This window comes from Hemitrygon akajei, chromosome 2 (assembly GCF_048418815.1).
Source record: "Hemitrygon akajei chromosome 2, sHemAka1.3, whole genome shotgun sequence".
In the NCBI taxonomy this organism is placed as follows: Eukaryota; Metazoa; Chordata; class Chondrichthyes; order Myliobatiformes; family Dasyatidae; genus Hemitrygon; species Hemitrygon akajei.
In genome coordinates, this window is record NC_133125.1 from 100,631,129 (window position 1) to 100,649,983 (window position 18,855).

Genomic DNA, 18,855 nt, shown 5'->3' on the forward strand with positions numbered 1-18,855 from the left:
TTCTCAACCTAATGTCCCACAAAGCTGTGCCATTAGCTCCCGACTGTACTCACAGTATAGCTATGCCTGCATTGCCAGATTCTGCTCTAATTCCATCTACAGAGGTTCGTAATCTGGGTCTACAGACCCTCGGTTAATAGTAAGGCTCCATGTCATAAAAAAAGGCTGGGAAGCCCTGATCTATAAAATTGCATATGACACCACCTTTGTGGCTGAATCTCTAATAATGATATGTCCAAACATGTGACACCACATACAGGAAAGCGTTCCAGCCCCTTTACTTCCTCAGGAGGTAAAGAAATTTGGCATGTCCCCTTTGACACTTGTGAATTTTTTATAGCTATACCAGACAGCATCCTACCTGGATCCATCACGGTTTGGAATAGAAACTGGAGTTTGTGAACGCAGCTCAGCAGATCATGAAGAGCAGCTTCCACTCAAGACTCTCACTGCAGCAAGCATAATAAAAGACTCCATCCACCCTGGACATTCTTTTCTTCCCCCTCCCATCGCCAAAATTTTAAAAAGCTTGAAAGCACATACCGCCTGGCTCAAGGACAGCTTCTAATCTGCTATTTTCGAACCATTGAACTCTCCTTGTACAATAAGGTGGATTCTTGATCTCACAGCCTACCTCGTTATGCCCTGTTGTCCACCTGCACTGCATTTTCTCTGTAACTACTATTAAGCACTTAACGATGCCACAGGACATGAAAGGCATTATTAATCGGAACTGTTTATTTTTTAATAAGACCACAGCACACATGTGACGACAGGAAACGGAGGAAATAGACGGTCAGTGTTTCAGGCCAAGACATCTTCATATGGACTGGATGTAGTAGTAGTTACATGGGTCTTAAGAGGAGGCACGATCACATAGTGGTTAGCACAATGATTTACAGTACCACCGAACTGGGTTCAATTCCCACCTCTGCCTGCAAGGCATTTGTACGTTCTCCCCATGACTGTGTGGGTTTCCTCCCACAGTCCTAAGACGTGCCGGTTGGTAGGTTAATTTGGTTTGTAAATTGTTCCACAATTGAACAAAAGAGAAATAAAGAGAATGCTTTAAAAATAAGTGTATACTCCAACGCATTTGAAAAAAAAACTAAGCCGTATCTGGTTTAAGAACATAGTAATTTCTTGACGAACTATTACCACCTAACATTTCCTGTGCTTTTTATGACGAATCTTGACTTCAGGAGGGGGGAAACAGAAATGACTCAACAACAAGTTGCAGGTGCCCAGGTATTGGCCATTTTATTGAACAGACAAACTATTTCGCGGCCTCCTGCCTGTGTGGTTTTGCAGATATATGCATCTTCCGTGCGGGGAGAGAGAGAGAGAGAGGGAAGCGGTCCGGCGAACCGAGGCCGTCGAGCGAGAAGTTCTCGCCTCAGCGCCGCTGAAATCCGGCACCGCACTTGACTGGGTCGCGAGGGTGCGCGCGCAACCCCTCCCCCCACGTTGCCGGAGGCGCGCGCGGCTCCCTGGGATTGCTGCTTTAATGTCCGCCATGTTTGCCGTGGCGCATGTCGCGGACCGACGGCTAAATTTCGGTTTCTCGGGCTGCGCTCGGTCGGCATGAGGGGCATTTCGAGGAGCGCCCGACCGACCCAGCGGACGGACTCCTTAACTCGCATCCATGAGCGGCTCCGGGCGCCCGGCCGCCGATTTAAGACTGCTTTTGAAGCGCCATCTTTGTGCCAGTGAGGACCGCTTTTTGTGTATGTGTGTGTGAGAGAAAAAAATCATCCTCGCCGCGGATAACAGAAGGGGAGGGATCCCGTCTTCTCTCCCTCTTCGCTCTCTGCGCACAACGATGAGTAAACTCTCGTTCCGGGCGCGGGCCCTGGACGCCGCCAAGCCGCTGCCCATTTACCGGGCGAAGGATCTGCCGGATCTTCAGGACTGCGTGTCCATCAACAGGGCCGTGCCGCAGATGCCGACCGGAATGGAAAAAGAAGAGGAGTCGGTGAGTGAGTGGGGAGGGGGGCGGGGAGACAGGGAAGAGCGGCCGCCCGCGTTCTACTCACTGCGCAAGCCACAGCCTCCGCCCGCCGCTGCCGGCCGCCATTGTTGTCATTTCCAGCGAGCGGGCTTTTGGCGCGGAAATTTGAAAACAAAAAACCGAACTCTCCTTACTTTCATAAATAGACCTCTCCTCAAGTGAACTGAGGTGAATATGGGTTTGTTCGCACCGAGGGTGACGTTTACAGGGAAGGGGGGAGGGGCACAACAAAGTTTCCATTTCTTATCCTGTACGGCCGACTTGACGGTTTTTGGTTGAGGGGAAATGAAGTCCCGCCTTTCCCCTTCGCCAATTGGCCCAGCGCCCCCGTCAATCTAGGTTGTTTGCCGGCTTCCCGAGCGATTCTGGTCGCTGATTGGGCGTTCCCCCCATGACGCTCATCTCGTGTGGTGCCGGTGTTGTAATAAACACAGATTGCATGCGTATGGGATGACCAGTTTCTTGTCATCGCCGGTTTTCCTGTGGAGTGCAGCAACATTAATTCGTTAAACGATGATAGTTTAGTTATTTCCCGAGATGCTACCTAACCTGAGTTCCTCCAGAATTTTGTGTGTGTTGCTTCGGTTTCTGAAAGTAGCTTTAACATCCCCCCCCCCCCCCCCAGTATTTTTTGGAGAAATATGGCCGTGAAATCATAGTTTAACATTGCCATCACTGACAGTCACGTAATAGAGAAGATTGCATGTCCTTTATATTGTCACTAGATTATTTACTTTACGATAGAGCCGGGGTTTCCAACCTGGGGTCCATAGATCCCTTGTTCAATTTTATTAGTCCATGCAATCACGAAGGCTTGGAATCCCTGTTTCAGAGCTTCAACATAGAGTGAATTTGACGAATAACGACATAGGCTAACACTACTTAAAAATAATATTAAATCAAGATGTTTCTGTTAAGGAATTCTTTCATTTACGCATATTTTGCAAATTTGTAGCAGGGTTGTTTGAGAAATTAATGTAAGGGAAACTTTCCAACAATTAGTCCAGTATTGAAAACTTGATAGAGAAGATCGCTAGTTATCCTGGAACTCATGACCTATGAGGATTTACACAGGTGAATAAGTACAGTGAAGAAGATCTCTTTGAACTTCTAATTTGCCTTATGTAGCCTATATATTTTTTGCAGAGACTGCAGTATTATTGTGATAAGTAGAACAAGTCAAGAACTGAATTTTTTCAGTTCTTCCTTTATAAGACTTTATGAATGGTTATTTAAATACATTTTTCCTGATTTTACATTAAATTCAAGATTTCTCCAAAAGAGGTACTTGGGTGTAGTTTAAAATACTCTTCATTATAAAAGCTGTAGTTAAATATTGGTGAGGGTTATTGATTCAGGTTAATTTATCCTATCTCACAAAATAAACAGTATATACAGTTGGCCCTCCTTATCCACGAGGGATTGGTTCTGGGACCCTTCGCGGATACCAAAAAACACGATGCTCAGGTCCCTTATTTAACCTGTCTCAATGCAGTGGACATTAGGACCCGGCTGCCGAGCTCTGAATCCGCAGTGTTTCTGTTCACGAAAATAATCACGATCACGATTGAAAATAAAGTGATTGGAAAAAGGTGAAATGCCAACGGTCATTGTAAAAGTGTTAGGCTACGTTGGTCAACAATCGGAACAATTTTAAAGGATAAAGTGAGAAAGGCCCTGCCCTGATGAAAGCTACAATTATTACTAAGCAACACAGTGGTTTAATTATTGGGATTTCGGGTTTTGAGTTTTTGATCCTCCACGTCAACACGGCACGGATAGAGAGCGCACTCGATAGTGGTTTGTCACTGGATCGAACTCGGGAACTTCTGTTCTCAAGCCCAGCGCTGAAACATAAGTTCTTAAGTGTTTTATATGCATAGAAAGGTAAAATATATACCATATACTAAGGCAAGCATTTGACTAACTGACGCTAAATAATACTGGATATACCTGTTCCGACTTACTTAGTAAGAGAACTTACGATTTTTTTCGATCCTGATCCACGATAACCCACACACATCCTCCCATATACTTTAAATCATCTCTAGATTACTTACAATACCTAATACAATGTAAATGCTATGTAAAATAGTTGTTGTTCTGCATTGGTTAGGGAATAATGACAAGAAAAAAAAGTCTACATGTTCGAACAACAAGTGCTGGAAGATCACTTCCAGGTTTTCTCAATTCGCAGTTGGTTGAATTTGCGGATGTAGAACTCGCAGATAAGGAGGGCCAACTGTATGTTAAATACAGTAAAGAACATAAACCAGACCAATATTGATTTCTTTGCGTTCTTACAAGCCACTATCTCATTCTCCCGGCCCTATGACATCCTCTCCCCTATAGAATCATTTGCCTACTTTATGATTTGCAGATGGCGGAACGTATTACTGTTATGAAACTTTTAAGCAATAGGGACAGGAATAGGTCTGCCACCTCTACAAGATTGTTCTGTCTCAATAGTTTACCTACACTAATCTCACCCCAATATCTGTGTTGAATGTGGACAATGACTGAACTTCTACACTCTTTATTTTAATCCTAAATTGATTACCCCATACTGTAACACTATAATTCCTGGATGAAATATCTACTGCACACCTGGACATGGGGATTACAGATTTGTTTCCACAAATGTGGCTTGGCCTACTACGGTGTTCCAATACTCTTTGTTGATCCTCTTCATATACATCCTGGAAAACCCTCTAAGACATTGAAGTCCTCTCTTATTCTTTTAAATTACACAATGAAAGTATAGCCTATTTGATCTCTTCTCATACAATGGACTCATCACCTCAAGAATCAACCTAGTGATTTCACTGCATCCCTTCCATAGTAATTGGAGACCGAAAATTGTGTGGCTTACTCATGATCTTATATAATTATACTAAGACATTTCTATTTGTGTTGAAAATATTTTAAACATAAACTGCAGAAATATAAAATTCAAACATTAAAAATAGCAGGAAGGCTCATCTGACTTTTCTAAGTCTGACATGCAGTTCATCAAGATCTTTGCCCTCAGCACCATTGATTAGTTTGAAATAAGCGCAACTATTGCACTTCCAAGAGTTCCTCAAGTTCACCATCCTCTGAGGGTAGAAACTTCTCATCTGGTCCAAGATTCCTCCATCAGGAGAAACATTCTCCCTGCATTTTTCTTTAAAAAATTTGTTTTACTGAGATCTCTTATTGTTCTAAACTTTAAGAGGGCTCGGATTATATTAATTAATGTCTCATGATACAGCAAGCCGGGAATCAGAATCAACTTGAAATCAATTCAGTAAACTTTCATGACACTTCCTTTTTGATGTATATAATTTCTTGGTTAAGGAGACCAAAGCTGTCCACAATACTGCAGATGAAGTCTTGCTGTTCAGTTAAAGTAAGGCTTCCTTTCTGCCATAAAGCCTCTTGAAATAAAGGCTAACATATTGTTTATCTTAATTTGAAGTTATGATTGCACATTAGTCTTCAGTGAATTGTGCACAAACACATCTTTGAGCATCAACACTGCCTGGTCTCTTGACATTTATTCAACTGCTTTTCTATTATGTATACTAAAGTGGGTGACCTTGTATTTACCACATTATTTAAAAAAGAATCTCGTGCTTTCCCAGCATATATGATGAATGAACTCTTCTTGGATTTCCAGCCTGGTACAGGTATAAATTTTAGCTGACGTTTTGATGACAAACTCTGCAATCTTCATCAAGGATGATGCCTAGGCTTGTCTAGTTTGGTGGTATATATACCCCAGTAGTTAGTTCCTCCTGATTGATTAGTCCTCATCCAATCAGGTTTCCACTATTCCACATTGTTGACAATCAAATTCCAGTTCTTATTTAGGTGAGACCTTAGTCTTTGTTAAAATACTTTTTCTCTAGTTTTATTTCAATGCCTTCCTTCACCAGGCAGTCCCAAAGATCATTGGTGACCTCAGAGAAAAAGTATTTTAACAAAGGCAAAGGTCTCGCTCTAAGTAAGAACTGGAATTTGATTGTAAGCAAGGTAGGACAGTGGAAGACTGATTGGTTAGTCCTCATCCAGTCAGAAGTAATGGATGACTGGGGCATATATACCCCCAGACTACACATGTTTAAGCATCATCCCTGATGAAGATGGCAGAGTTTGACATTGATACATCGATTAAAATCGATGCCTGTATCTGGCTGGAAGCCCAAGAAGAGTTTATTGCTCCATTATATTTCATTTTGCATCAATCAGTCTTTCGTATTCCTTTGAAGACTCTTTGTACTCAGAATCCCATTTAGTTTTGTGTTCTTGGCAAATTCGGGAAGATAACATTTTGTCCGCTCACGCAAATTGTTAATGTAGGCCATGAATATTGAGCCCTGCTGTTCCCTATAGTCACAGTCTGCCAATGTGAGAAGGACTTATTTATTCCCACTCTGTGCTTGTGTCTAATAATCAGTTCTCAATCCATGTCAATGCATTTCCCTTTCCATGTGTTCTAACTTTGTTAACCCAAAACCTTCTGGAAATTTCCTGAACTATTCTGCTTGCTATACTTTCGGAGAAGTCCATCAAATTTCTCATTCAGGATTTTTCCCTTCATGACTCTGATTCTATTCAGCCCTTAAGGGTGCTATGTTACTTGTGGAGAGTCTCTTACTGAAGGGTCATTAATCTGAAACAATAACTATTTCCTTCACATGCTGCTTGACTTGCTGAGTTTTGAAGTAATTTGTTTTCTATTCTTGTTGTTCTGCAGTCTTCTGTCAGGTGAAGGCCAAAATATCAATATAAATGCCTGCTGCATTTGCATGTTGTTTTCAGTATCATTATCAAGAGCACATGGGTCCCTTTTCTTTTGCCCTCGGCTGTAAACCTCTTTCCAGATTCCACGTTTTTAGGAGGAAATTGGTTTGAAGATTCCTTTTGCTTACTTAAATTAGAGTTAGAGCACTGAACTATGCCTTTTGTTTTTACTTTCCCACGCTGCCCAAGATTGCTGACTGGTGGTGTAGTAGCCTCCACACCAGACTTCGAGGCGAGTGGTTCTGGGTTCAAATCCGGATGGCTTCTTGCACGCTTTCCATAGGTGCTAGGCTGAGAGTCGAGCTAGCAACTCAACATCATGAAAAAAACAGAAATGCTAAAGAAATGACAAGATTGCCATCTGATGCACCACAAGCCATGGAGAGGGGGGAAAATGCTGACCAAGATGCCTCCTCTCAGTAATTCTATTTGCCTGTGTTTGGCTCATATTCCTGTTCACCTTTCCTATTCATATACCTGTCCAGATTTCTTTTAAACATTGTAATTGTACTACCTCTTCTTGCCGCTGTTCCAAATATCTACTGCCCTCTGTGTGGTGGATAAAAACTTGCCCGTTAGATCTCTTTGAAATCTTTCTCTCTGCACTTTCAGCCGATCTGTGCCCTTCATATTTTCTAAACATCTATAGGATCACCCCTTGGCGTTCCCCTCCAGTGAGAACTGTCATGATCTATTCAATCTCCTTGAAACTAAAGCCTTACAGTTCAAGCATGAATTTTTCTCCGCACATCTTTTAATAATATTTGGTTAATCATTAATACAGATACAGTTAACATCCTTACTCTGCTTCATACTACAGACTATGTGGAGCCTGTCTGAGTATGTGTATTTAGAATGACTATTCTTCAACTTGTTTACTTTATTTGTGGTGAAGGCTTAGGCCAGTGTTTATTGCCCAAGCATAAATGACATTAGGGAAGTGTTATGAGACTTCTCTGATAGCATTTGCTCATGTGCATGACACACACCTCTTCCTTCAAAGCTGGTTTTCTGTAGTTTATTTTGTAATTAGCAATGACTTCCTGTGTTACTGGGTACTTCTTGAAAGTGTAGTCATGGCTTCCGTCAATATTTTCCTTTCTCCTGTTCCACATTCCCGTTGCAGTGGAAATTTATTCACTGACTTGTATGTAAAAACCTAATCATTTACTTAAATAATTTGTGTATTGGTATTCACAGTAGATGTTGGAATTGTTCAGTAATATGCCACCATAATAATAGAACATAGGTGCAAAATAATACATTATCATTCATCATTTCTGATTTGTTTTTTGAGAAATAGCCATTCTTTGATTTGAATGGTATGGTATAGTAAACCATGCAGTTATTTTCTGGTATTTCTATGTCAAATTTTTGAAAGGTCGATCTATGGTCACGTTCTCAATGCCTCTATTTTTCTTTTGTTTAAAATGTAGGCAGTTTATTTACCTGTTGGGATGATTTAAATGGGTAATTCAGATAATTTTGAAATCTAAGTTCTTACTGTTCGGTAGTTAACAATTTTTTTAAAAAGTGTGCAGTACTTGACAAACCAGAAGATGCTGGCAGAGAGAAAAAGCATTGATGTTTCGGGTCAATGACCTTTCATTGGGACTGTTAGTGATATTTATAGAAGTATTTGTGGAACTAAAGAGCTGTAATTTGCTTTTGAGAAGGGTTAAAGGGTCAACACCACATTGCAGGTTGTACTGTTCTACATTGTGATATTTAAATACAAACTAATTTGCCAAATTAATTTATTGCTTATAGAGATTTTTAGTCAGAGTTAAGTAGTATTAAATCTTTAGATGGTAGTGATTCAAATTTTTTAACAGCATGACATGCAGATCTGTTTTGAATGGCATGCATACTCAGTGAGGTTTCAATGTTATTGAAGGGTCTTCAGTCTGCACTTGAAACATACATGCTGCTAAGCAGCAGTCCTGAATCTCTGTACAGAAAACTTACAACAGCGTAAGGTCAGGCTCTTTTGCCCACATTATCTATGCTGGCCCTAATGATAATCTAAACTCATCTCATCTGCCTGTACAAGCTCTCCCTATTCCTTGCCAGTTCATGTGTCTGTCCAAATGCTTAAATGGTGCTATTGTATCTGCTTCTACCACTTTCCCAAATCAGAATCAGGTTCAATATCACTGGCATATGTCATGAAATATGTTGTTTTGTAGCAGCAGTACATACAGGAACCTAAGTTAGAATAAGAAATATATGTATGTTTGTGCATGCATACACACACACACACACACACACACACACACACACACTTGCCCCCCCCCCCCCATTGGTTAATTGGGCTGCTGCTTATTTGGGACAACTCGAACAAAAATAATCCCACAGAAATGGGAGTGAAAATGAAACTATTTCGCTGCTCTCTAGTAGTTAGTAATTCCAGCCTGGGAAAGAGATGTTGATTATTCTACCCTATTTATATTTCTCATAATTTTATATGCACCTCACAGTCTCCTGAACTCCAACGAAAATAATCCCACTGAGCTCCTCTGAAGCTAACACTCTCCAATCAATGCAACGTCCTGGTGAACCTCTTTTGCACCCTCTCCACATATACTTCCTGTAATATGATATCAATGTGGCACACCAATGTCCATTTCTGGTGCAACGAAGGGTTTATTAACTTGTAACTTTACTTGCCAGTTTTTATGCCCAGAAGGCAAGAATGCCTTCCTTACTGCTTTATCATACTATGTACTTGTGTTCCACTTTCAGTGAGCTATGGACTTGCACCCTAAATCCTTTTGTACATCAATGCTCTTGTGGGCCCTGACATTGTATACTTTATTCCAATATTTGGTTTCCCAAAATGCATCACCGCAATTAAATTAAAATTAAAAATTAAATCTGCCATTTTGCCACCCAACTTTGCAGCTGATCTATATCCTGCTGTATTCTTTGACAAAGTGGAATCTAATGATTAGTTTTGATTTGAAACTTGCAGGGATTGATGATGAGATATTTTCATGAGGGGAGTGGTGAAGACAACAAAAACTGACTGTATGCCTGTTAATTTTAAAAATGTGGGCCATTTGCACAATATTTCATGTGCAGTTAAGTTTGCCTTAATTTTGATGATTTTTTTCACTGTAGGTTAAATTAATATGCCATTTACACTTGAAATTTAAAGGCTAACATTTTTATTACACCTGGAAAATATTAATAAAACTATTTCAGTAGTTTCTACAAAACATACCTGATTGGTTCCTTTCAAACAAACACTCAGTGGTCACTTTATTGGGTACATCTGTACACCTTGTTAATGCAAATATCTAATCAGTTAATACTGTGGCAGCAACTCAATACACGAGATTCTGTTGTTCAGACCAAACATCAGAACAGGAAAGAAATGCGATCTAAGTGACTTTGACTGTGGAATAATTGTTGGAGCCAGATGAGATGATTTGAGTATCTCAGAACTACTGATCTGGGATTTTTCATACAAAATAGCCTCTAGAGTTTACAGAGAATGGTGCAGAAAAAGAGAAAAAAATCAGTGAGTGGCAGATCTGTGGGTGAAAGCACCTTGTTAATGAGATGTCAGACAAGAATGGTCAACCTGACAGCAGGGCAACAATAACTCAAATAATCATGTGTTACAACAGTGGTGCGCAGAAGAACATTCGAACACACAATGCGTTGAATCTTGAAGTTAATGGGCATACAACAACTGATGACCGTGAACATACGGAGTGGTCACTTTATCAGGTACAGGAGGTATCTAATAAAGTGGCTACTGAGTGTAAATTCCAAATAATGAGTGCTGTTTTATGAGCTCTTACGTTCTGATCTTTATGAAGTTCGTTTAGTACACATTCACTGAATATCTTGACAGCTTAATAAGAAGTTAATACATCTATACAGTGTAATATGCTTGATCGAAAATTCATAACTCACTATTGTAATCCATAAGACTATAATCCCGTGATATTTATTTCTTAGCAGCCATTCGGCAATATATTCTGAAGTAAAACTGAGGAGTAAATAAGAAAAGTGTTTGTCCTTAAAAATAATGATCAGTGTTTACAGATTATTCTCTAAGGAAGCTTGCCTTTCAGTCCCATATTGTTCATCTAGGAAAGAAAGGTCAGCTGTATTAGTAATGTTTTCTTCCAAAGTATAAAAGTATATAGAACAGCTCAAAAGAATGAGTTGCATTACTGGTTTTCTGTGTTTTCCCAACGTGCATGTGCAGAATGTTACAGCTCAAAGGAAGTTAATTTGCGCTAATTCTTTTGGCCTGATTTGGCAAAATCCAGCAGTCTTTTTAGGAATGTATACAATTGTATTGGAAAGCAGCTGTTCAATCTCTTGCCATTCTTTCAGCCAGTGCTTTCCAAGTTAAAGTGATCTGCACTAAAAATAAAAATTTCAGTCATTTTGGTAATTCTTTAAATCTAGTTTCCTCCCCTGAAAGGTGACATCTGTTGTTTCTAAAAGCCCTTAAGTTTCAAGTATCTATAATAAATCTGCCCCTCTCAGAAGTGATAAAGAGGAAACCTAACTTTTGGAATCTTGGTCTATATGGATCAGACCAAAGAGCATAAAGCATTTATGTTACATTAAGGACTTATACTTTGCTATATATACAGTGCCTAAGACTTGCACAGTACTCCAAAATGGAGTGGAGAGTGAGTTTGCAAACCTGGAGGGAGCTAAGGATATTGGGAATGACGAGGGTTAAGCACTGCAGGAGGGTGTGGGACAGGTGGCAAAGAAGGAATGCTGTGACAGGGGGTGGTATGGGACCCCTGCTCTGGGACACCAGGCAAGGTCATTTGATTCCAAACAATTGGTGTATTGATCATTACTGAATATCCCTTTGGTGCTTCAAGCTTCCTCCCCTCTCCCTTCCCTTTCCCAACCATGATTTCCCTTTCTCTGCCTCTTCCCTACTCTCAGTCCACAATAGAGACCCATTATCAGAATCAGGTTACACACACAAAATGCTGGTGGAACACAGCAGGCCAGGCAGCATCTATAAGGAGAAGCACTGTCGACGTTTCGGGCCGAAGTCTCAGCCCGAAACGTCGACAGTGCTTCTCCTTATAGATGCTGCCTGGCCTGCTGTGTTCCACCAGCATTTTGTAGGTGTTGTTTGAATTGCCACAATCTGCAGATTTCCTCGTTTGATCAGAATCAAGTTTATCATCTCTCACAGATGTCATGAAACTTGTTTTTTTTTGCGACAGCAGTGCGGTATAATACATAAGATTACTACAGTACTGTCTCCTTTGGACAGGTTGTAAATATTTAAGATGCTACCTTTATGTTTCGTGAATCATCTTTCTGATCCCGTATCCCACTAAACTTATCTATAACCCAATTCACGCTTAGTGGGAGAAGCTAGTATTTTTCTTTTTCAGTTGCTATATCTTGCATGTATGACTGTATTTCATCTACATATTTGGGGGAAAAGGTGTGCTTTTTCACAATTTCTATATTCTTGCCTGTGGTGATTACAGTTCATTACCTTATTTTTTTATCAGAAAAATTGGCTCAATTTCCTGTGGTAATTTGTTTGTGGTGGTGGCTTCAATGCACCATTTAAAAATAATATTTAAGTTGATATATTGCTCTAGTGGTATGCAGCCTTTATGTGGGAATGGTCAGATTGCCAATCCAAATTATTTTTGACAGCAGTTGTATGAAATGTTATACTACTGATGTTTCTCATTGCATATAAAAACATGCAAAACTTTAACAATAACTCTGTTTTTACATTTTACATTTCCACCAAACAGCTTTCTTCCTTTTCTTCATTTCAAACTTTGGAGGAGGGGGGTTGTTGAAATTTTGGATGATGGCACTATTTGCATGAGTATATTATTAATGCCCTTACAAATTCTAGAGATTGTGTGTAATAATTTCACTATTTAATCATATCTATATCTTGTCACTGATTTTAAAATATCCACTGTATAATTCTGTATAGGTTGTTTAATTTTTCTGTTTTGATTTGCTGTTTCAAAGATCACACCACTCCAATTGCCATCTCCAGCTTCTATTGAAGGTAATAGTGGGTTTATTTGGCTCATATCCCTCTAAACCTATTTATTTACCATTTTTCATTTAGAAAAGGATTAAAGTTTTTAAAGCAGTCTATTCCAGATACTTGTTGTAGTATATTGGGGAAAGCATTGGGTTTCCAATACTTGCTAAGCTTTAAAATTTGTGATAAAACATTTACAGACACAGTTGCAATTTTAGTGAAGAGTTTTCAAGATAATATGAATCGTATTTCAGTTTTTGTGGTGGCGTTCTAAAAAGGAATGTGTGTTAGGTTTTGGAAAGAAGATGCTATATTTCTTTAGGCCGCTACTTGTTCTATTCTGAGCATCAGTTGGAGTTGGTATTTTGGTTAATTGATTGTCTCATCACAAAGAAGCTGCTGTCATCTTCGAGTTTACAATGGGGGGGGGGGGGGGAGAGAAGGAAATACCTGATGGTTCAAAATTTCTATTCACCTTAAAGTACATATCATAAGTCTTTAATTGTTAATTTTAGGCCAGTAATTTTACTGACTTTAGTGCTGTGTGCTTGTACGTGTTGACTGAAGAGTCAGAGACTGTCACATAATCACAGGTGGAATTTAACTTGTAGCTTTGTAAGAAGTGGCCAAAGTGCAATTACTGCCCAGTTCTTGCAGTAGTATTAGTGTGTTTAGAACAGACCAGAAAAATAGACTCGAGATATATTTTGAAAGTGTTGGTTTAAAGGATCCCACAGCATTAAAGTGTCCAGTGAAACTTCTCTAAAGCACCGGGGAACTTAGACATAACAACTTGTATGATTTCTTTTCCTAGCCAAAACAAAAACACTGAATCTGTGGGTTCAGACTATTAGCACTGGATTAACTTCAATATGTCCTTATGGGTCCTCCCAGATTAAGACAAGCTTCTTTTCCTGTCATGCGCCTGCACATACCCCATCCTTAGTAATGGACTCCAACATCTTCCCAGGCTAGCTGACCTATAGTTTCCCATCTTTTGTCTTCCTCCCTTCTTAGAGTGGAGTGAAGTTTGTAATTTTGAAATCCTCTGGAACTATTCCAGAATCCAGTGATTCTTGGAAGAATACCACTAATACCTCCACAATCTCTTCAGCTGCCTCTCAGAACCCTAGGCTGTATTCCTTCTGGTTCAGATGACTTATCTACCTTCAAACCTTCCTGGTGGTGTCCTTCAGCTACGGCCATTGCTGTGCACTGTTTCATTTAAGCTGCATGGGTGTGCTGGTTGCAGTAACCAAAATCTCGTGCGCATAGCTGTTGTTGCTGTATGATGTGTTAATATAATTTTGAAATGATTCTAATATCACTGTGATATACTTTGTAATTATTTGTGTTAATGAATATAATCCATAAATTTTCCAAACAACAAAAGTACCACAACCTCTGCTTTGGAACATTTTGGAGTAGGTGTTCCCAACTTGTGGCTCACTTACCCCTTGCTTAATAGTATTGGTCCACGGAGTTTTTTTTTAAAAAAAGGTTGGGAACTCCTGTTTTAGAGCTTCAATGTATTTACATTGTCGGTGTTTCAAGTTACAAAATTGTTACAAATTGTAACAATAAACACAGAATGGATGTCAGGGGTTCATTGTTAATAAACCACAGTCCCACTGAACGCAATGTGAGAGATTTTCTTTGTTGATTTTGTTCAATAGTCTTGATATCTTTTCAGTGCTTTAGGGTGTCTATTGCAGGTAGATCATGTCTCAGCTGATGTGAATTTCATCATTGATGTCTGCCTGCCTTGGGAGAGGCTCCAGGTGTTTAAAAAGTTGTCCAGGATGTTTTTGTGAGCCTGTATTGTCAGAAGATAGGCTTACAGATTAGTAGGCTTCCATTTTACAGATCCACTGCAGTTTGAAGCATTCTGGTTTTGAGATGCCAGAATTAACCAGGAGTGAAAATGAAATAGTTTCATTACTTCAAGTTAGGAACTCTGGGGAATTTGAAGGTATCAACAATCATCTTGAATATTACAATTAAAAATAAAGGTTTGGAGGATGTAATTGTCAACAGCATTGTATGAAAGCAGTCCATAATCTGCACTAGGTATCTGCTGAGTTTGTTTATTTACAGTCAAAAGAATGTGATGCAGATTAATTCCTCCATCAATAAGTATTGGGGGGTCTAATACAGTTTTCTAGTACTGTATTAGTATTGATACTGTTCTCATTGGTTCTGTATTTCATTTAGATACATAATTTGTTACTTTTTTTTATTACTTTTTAACTATTTCTATGAAACATCGGCTAATTGGGACAGCCACTTAATTAGGTCAAAATGTATGAGTCCTGTTGTTTCCCAGTTAACCAGTATCCACTGTATTTTGTTCCAACATTTTGGTGTACCAAAATCTGAGGACTGCTAGTTCGCTATTAATGTTCAGTTTAGAATCGTATCATAACCAAATTAAGAGAGAAGCAGTTTATCAGCTGAGTTGTGTAGTATGAGCTCAAGTCAGAATTGGAAAATGTATCCTCTGCTGTCAGATCAAAAATGTCATTAATTAAATGTGATGCTTCTGATCATTCTTACTGTGACTCTTGTTTTTATCTGTGTGAATGTGATGTCCCTTTAAATTTATTTTGCTAAACACATTAATTTTAATTAAGATTAATTGTATAGAAGGTCCCTTTATGATTGACTTTTACGTGATACTGAGTTGTATTTGTGGTTGCTCTCCTTGTTGGTATTCAATACTGCAATTGCATTTTTATCTAAATGTTATACCATGATAAGAAATTGTAGTTAGGGATCTAATTTTATTCATTGTGAAATAATGAAGGCGGTTAATTGGGATAGGTGGCATAGGGCAAATTAATAGTTTAAAAGATCAGTGGCAATATGCTGCACTAAGGTACATTTGAACTTTTAAAGTGATTTTGTTTTGAAGATTGGAATTGAGTGTTATTTATTGAATGTTAATGTTGCAAATGCAGTATGATTAAAAATTACTGGGTTAAGGGATATTCATGCTAATGCATAGTCTCTAGGATCATTATGGACATTTTTTGCAATCAGTTACCGTAGATTTCGCACTACAGAGCGCACCTGATTAAAAGCCGCTGGCTCTAATTTTAGAAATAAAATCAATTTTGTACTTGTACAAGCCGCACCGGATTTTCGGCCGCAGGTGTCCCACGTTGTAATATGAGATATTTACACAGAAAGATATTACACGTGAGGATTTTTTAACTTATAATTAAATCCATATTGTAACATAAACAAATACATATTGCAAATGCTTTTTTTCGAACCGTGCCTGTAACGCGGCTACTTTTAAATATACGTTGCGTATACTTTTTTACTGAACAACATTCCAATATCTCCTAACGACTGGTAAAAAATATATATACTGCAGCCTACCAGGAAAAGTTATTGATCGCCTTTAACTTAAAAGCAGCATTTTCGCTCCGCCGCTCGCCCCCCGCCTTCCCGTTTATCGCAAACCGGTATTTTTCCCACAAGACGCGGCGAAACCGGGTGTGACGTCATAGCATCCCGGGATGTAGTACAGAAAACAAATATAGTTAAAACACTTCTAACTTTAACTAACAAATGAATTACTAAGCGAAAATATTATAAACTAAATAACTGCCATAAAGGCAGCACAATGCTTTTCTTCGAGTGTTTTCCATGTTGATGAGGGTGAGTACAAATGACTGATTTACAATAATTTAATTGTGAAAGTGCGCTTGATTTATCGTACAATTTCATTGGACCTCTGTGAACTACTCATCAATTTTATTGGTCTACTGTTATGAGGCAAAATGTTTTTGGCGGCATGAAAAAAAATCATGCATTAGCCGCACCGTAGTAAAGGCCGCAGTGTTCAAAGCTGTTCAAAATGTGGGAAAAAAGTAGCGGCTTATAATCCGACATCTACGGTAGTTTCTTTATGTCCATGTGCTAATTATCAACATTTTCTAATAACCTGACAGAGGAAATGAAATACAGTATGTGCAGTTGACAAAGAGTGTCTGTCTAGATACAGTTGAAGTCAGAAGTTTACATACACCTTAGCCAGATACATTTAAACTCAGTTTTTCATAATTCCTGACATTTAATCTTAGAAAACATTCCCTGTCTTGGGCCAGTTAGGATCACTACTTTATTTTAAGAATGTGAAATGTTAGAGTAATAGTAGAGAGAATGATTTATTTCAGCTTTTATTTCTTTCATCACTTTCCCAGTAGGTCAGAAGTTTACATACACTTTGTTAGTATTTGGTAGCATTGCCTTTAAATTGTTTAACTTGGGTCAAATGTTTTGGGTAGCCTTCCACAAGCTTCTCACAGTAAGTTGTTGGAATTTTGTTCCATTCCTCCAGACAGAACTGGTGTAACTGAGTCAGATTTGTAGGCCTCCTTGCTCGCACACACTTTTACAGTTCTGCCCACAAATTTTCTATTGGATTGTGGTCAGAAAATGATGTCAAGTCTGGTTCATTCTTGGGACCAATTTTCAAATGCCTGAACGCCATGTTCATTTGTACAAACAATAGTACGCAACTATAAACACCATGGGACCACTCAGCCGTCATACTGCTCAAGAAGGAGACACATTCTGTCTCTTAGAGATGGCGTGAAAAGTGCAAATCAGTCCTAGAACAACAGCAAAGGACCTAGTGAAGATGCTGGAGGAAACAGGTAGACAAGTATCTTTATCCACAATGAGTTCTATATTGACATAACCTGAAAGGCTGCTCAGCAAGGAAGAAGCCACTGCTCCAAAACTGCCATAAAAAAGCCAGACTACAGTTTGCAAGTGCACATGGAGACAAAGATCTTTTTTTTTTTGAGAAATGTCCTCTGGTCTGATAAAACAAAAATTGAACTGTTTGGCCATAATGACCATTGTTATGTTTGAAGAAAAAGGGTGAGGCTTGCAAGCTGAAGAACACCATCCCAACTGTGAAGCATGGGGGTGGCAGCATCATGTTGTGGGGGTGCTTTGCTGCAGGAGGGACTGGTGCACTTCACAAAATAGAAGGCATCATGAGGAAGGAAAATTATATGAATATATTGAAGTAACAAGCTTGGTAGCAGATGGGTGATGCAGGAGTAGACACAAACCTGACTCAGTTACACCAGTTCTGTCTAGAAGAATGGAACAACATTCCAGCAACTTAATGTGAGAAGCTTGTGGAAGGCTACCCAGAACAATTGACCCAAGTTTAAACAATTTAAAGGCAATGCTACCAAATACTAACAGTGTATGTAAACTTCTGACCCACTGGGAAAGTGATGAAAGAAATAAAAGCTGAAATAAATCATTCTCTCTACTATTACTTTGACATTTCACATTCTTAAAATAAAGTAGTGATCCTAACTGACCTAAGACGGAATGTTTTCTAAGATTAAACGTCAGGAATTGTGAAAAACTGAGTTTAAATGTATTTGGTTAACGTGTATGTAAACTTCTGACTTCAACTGTATTTGAACAGTTTAAGTATGAAACTGTAAATTATGTTTCAGCTATGTAAAACTGGTTAGGAGTACTGTGTGCTGTTCTGGTTGCTGCATTCAAGGCTTTGGAAAGGGTATAGAAGAGATTCATCATGATGTTATATAGATTGCATTGTATTAGCTATAAGGAAAGGTTGGGAAAGCTTGGATTGTTTTCTCTGGAATGTCAGAAGCTGAGGGGTGCCCTGATAGAAATATATATAAAATTATAAGTAAAATAGGGTGGACAGTTGTCATTTCCCCCAAGATGGAAATGCCAAATGTTAAGACGGTACTAGTTTAATGTGAAATAAGGCAAGTTTAAAGGAGCTTGTTTTACATTTAGTCCTCAAGATATAGGAACGGAATTACAATGTTCAGCCCATCGAGTCTGCTTCACCATCCAGTCATGGCTGATTTATCTCTCTCAACCCCATTTTCTTGCCTTTTCCCCATAACCATGACACCCTTACTAATCAATCTCCGCTGTAAGTATATCCAATGACTTGGTCTCCACAACCTTCTTTGGCAATGAATTACACCCTGTCCTCGTTATATGCGGGGGA

General features: G+C 39.1%; 1 protein-coding gene and 1 long non-coding RNA gene across 3 annotated transcripts in view; one reads left to right on the plus strand and one right to left on the minus strand.

Moving 5' to 3' along the window:
• LOC140714706 (uncharacterized) overlaps nucleotides 1-2,610 on the minus strand; it is a 66,885-nt gene extending 64,275 nt beyond the window's left edge. Inside the window, exon 1 of the long non-coding RNA XR_012095977.1 lies at nucleotides 2,037-2,610. This is a non-coding gene — a long non-coding RNA (uncharacterized lncRNA). The remainder of the gene's footprint in view (nucleotides 1-2,036) is intronic.
• epc2 (enhancer of polycomb homolog 2 (Drosophila)) overlaps nucleotides 1,492-18,855 on the plus strand; it is a 67,655-nt gene continuing 50,291 nt past the window's right edge. For both annotated transcript variants that reach the window (XM_073026132.1, XM_073026140.1), the window contains exon 1: nucleotides 1,492-1,975. In XM_073026132.1, the coding sequence (XP_072882233.1) occupies nucleotides 1,823-1,975 (153 nt within the window). In that variant the 5' untranslated portion in view covers nucleotides 1,492-1,822. The remainder of the gene's footprint in view (nucleotides 1,976-18,855) is intronic.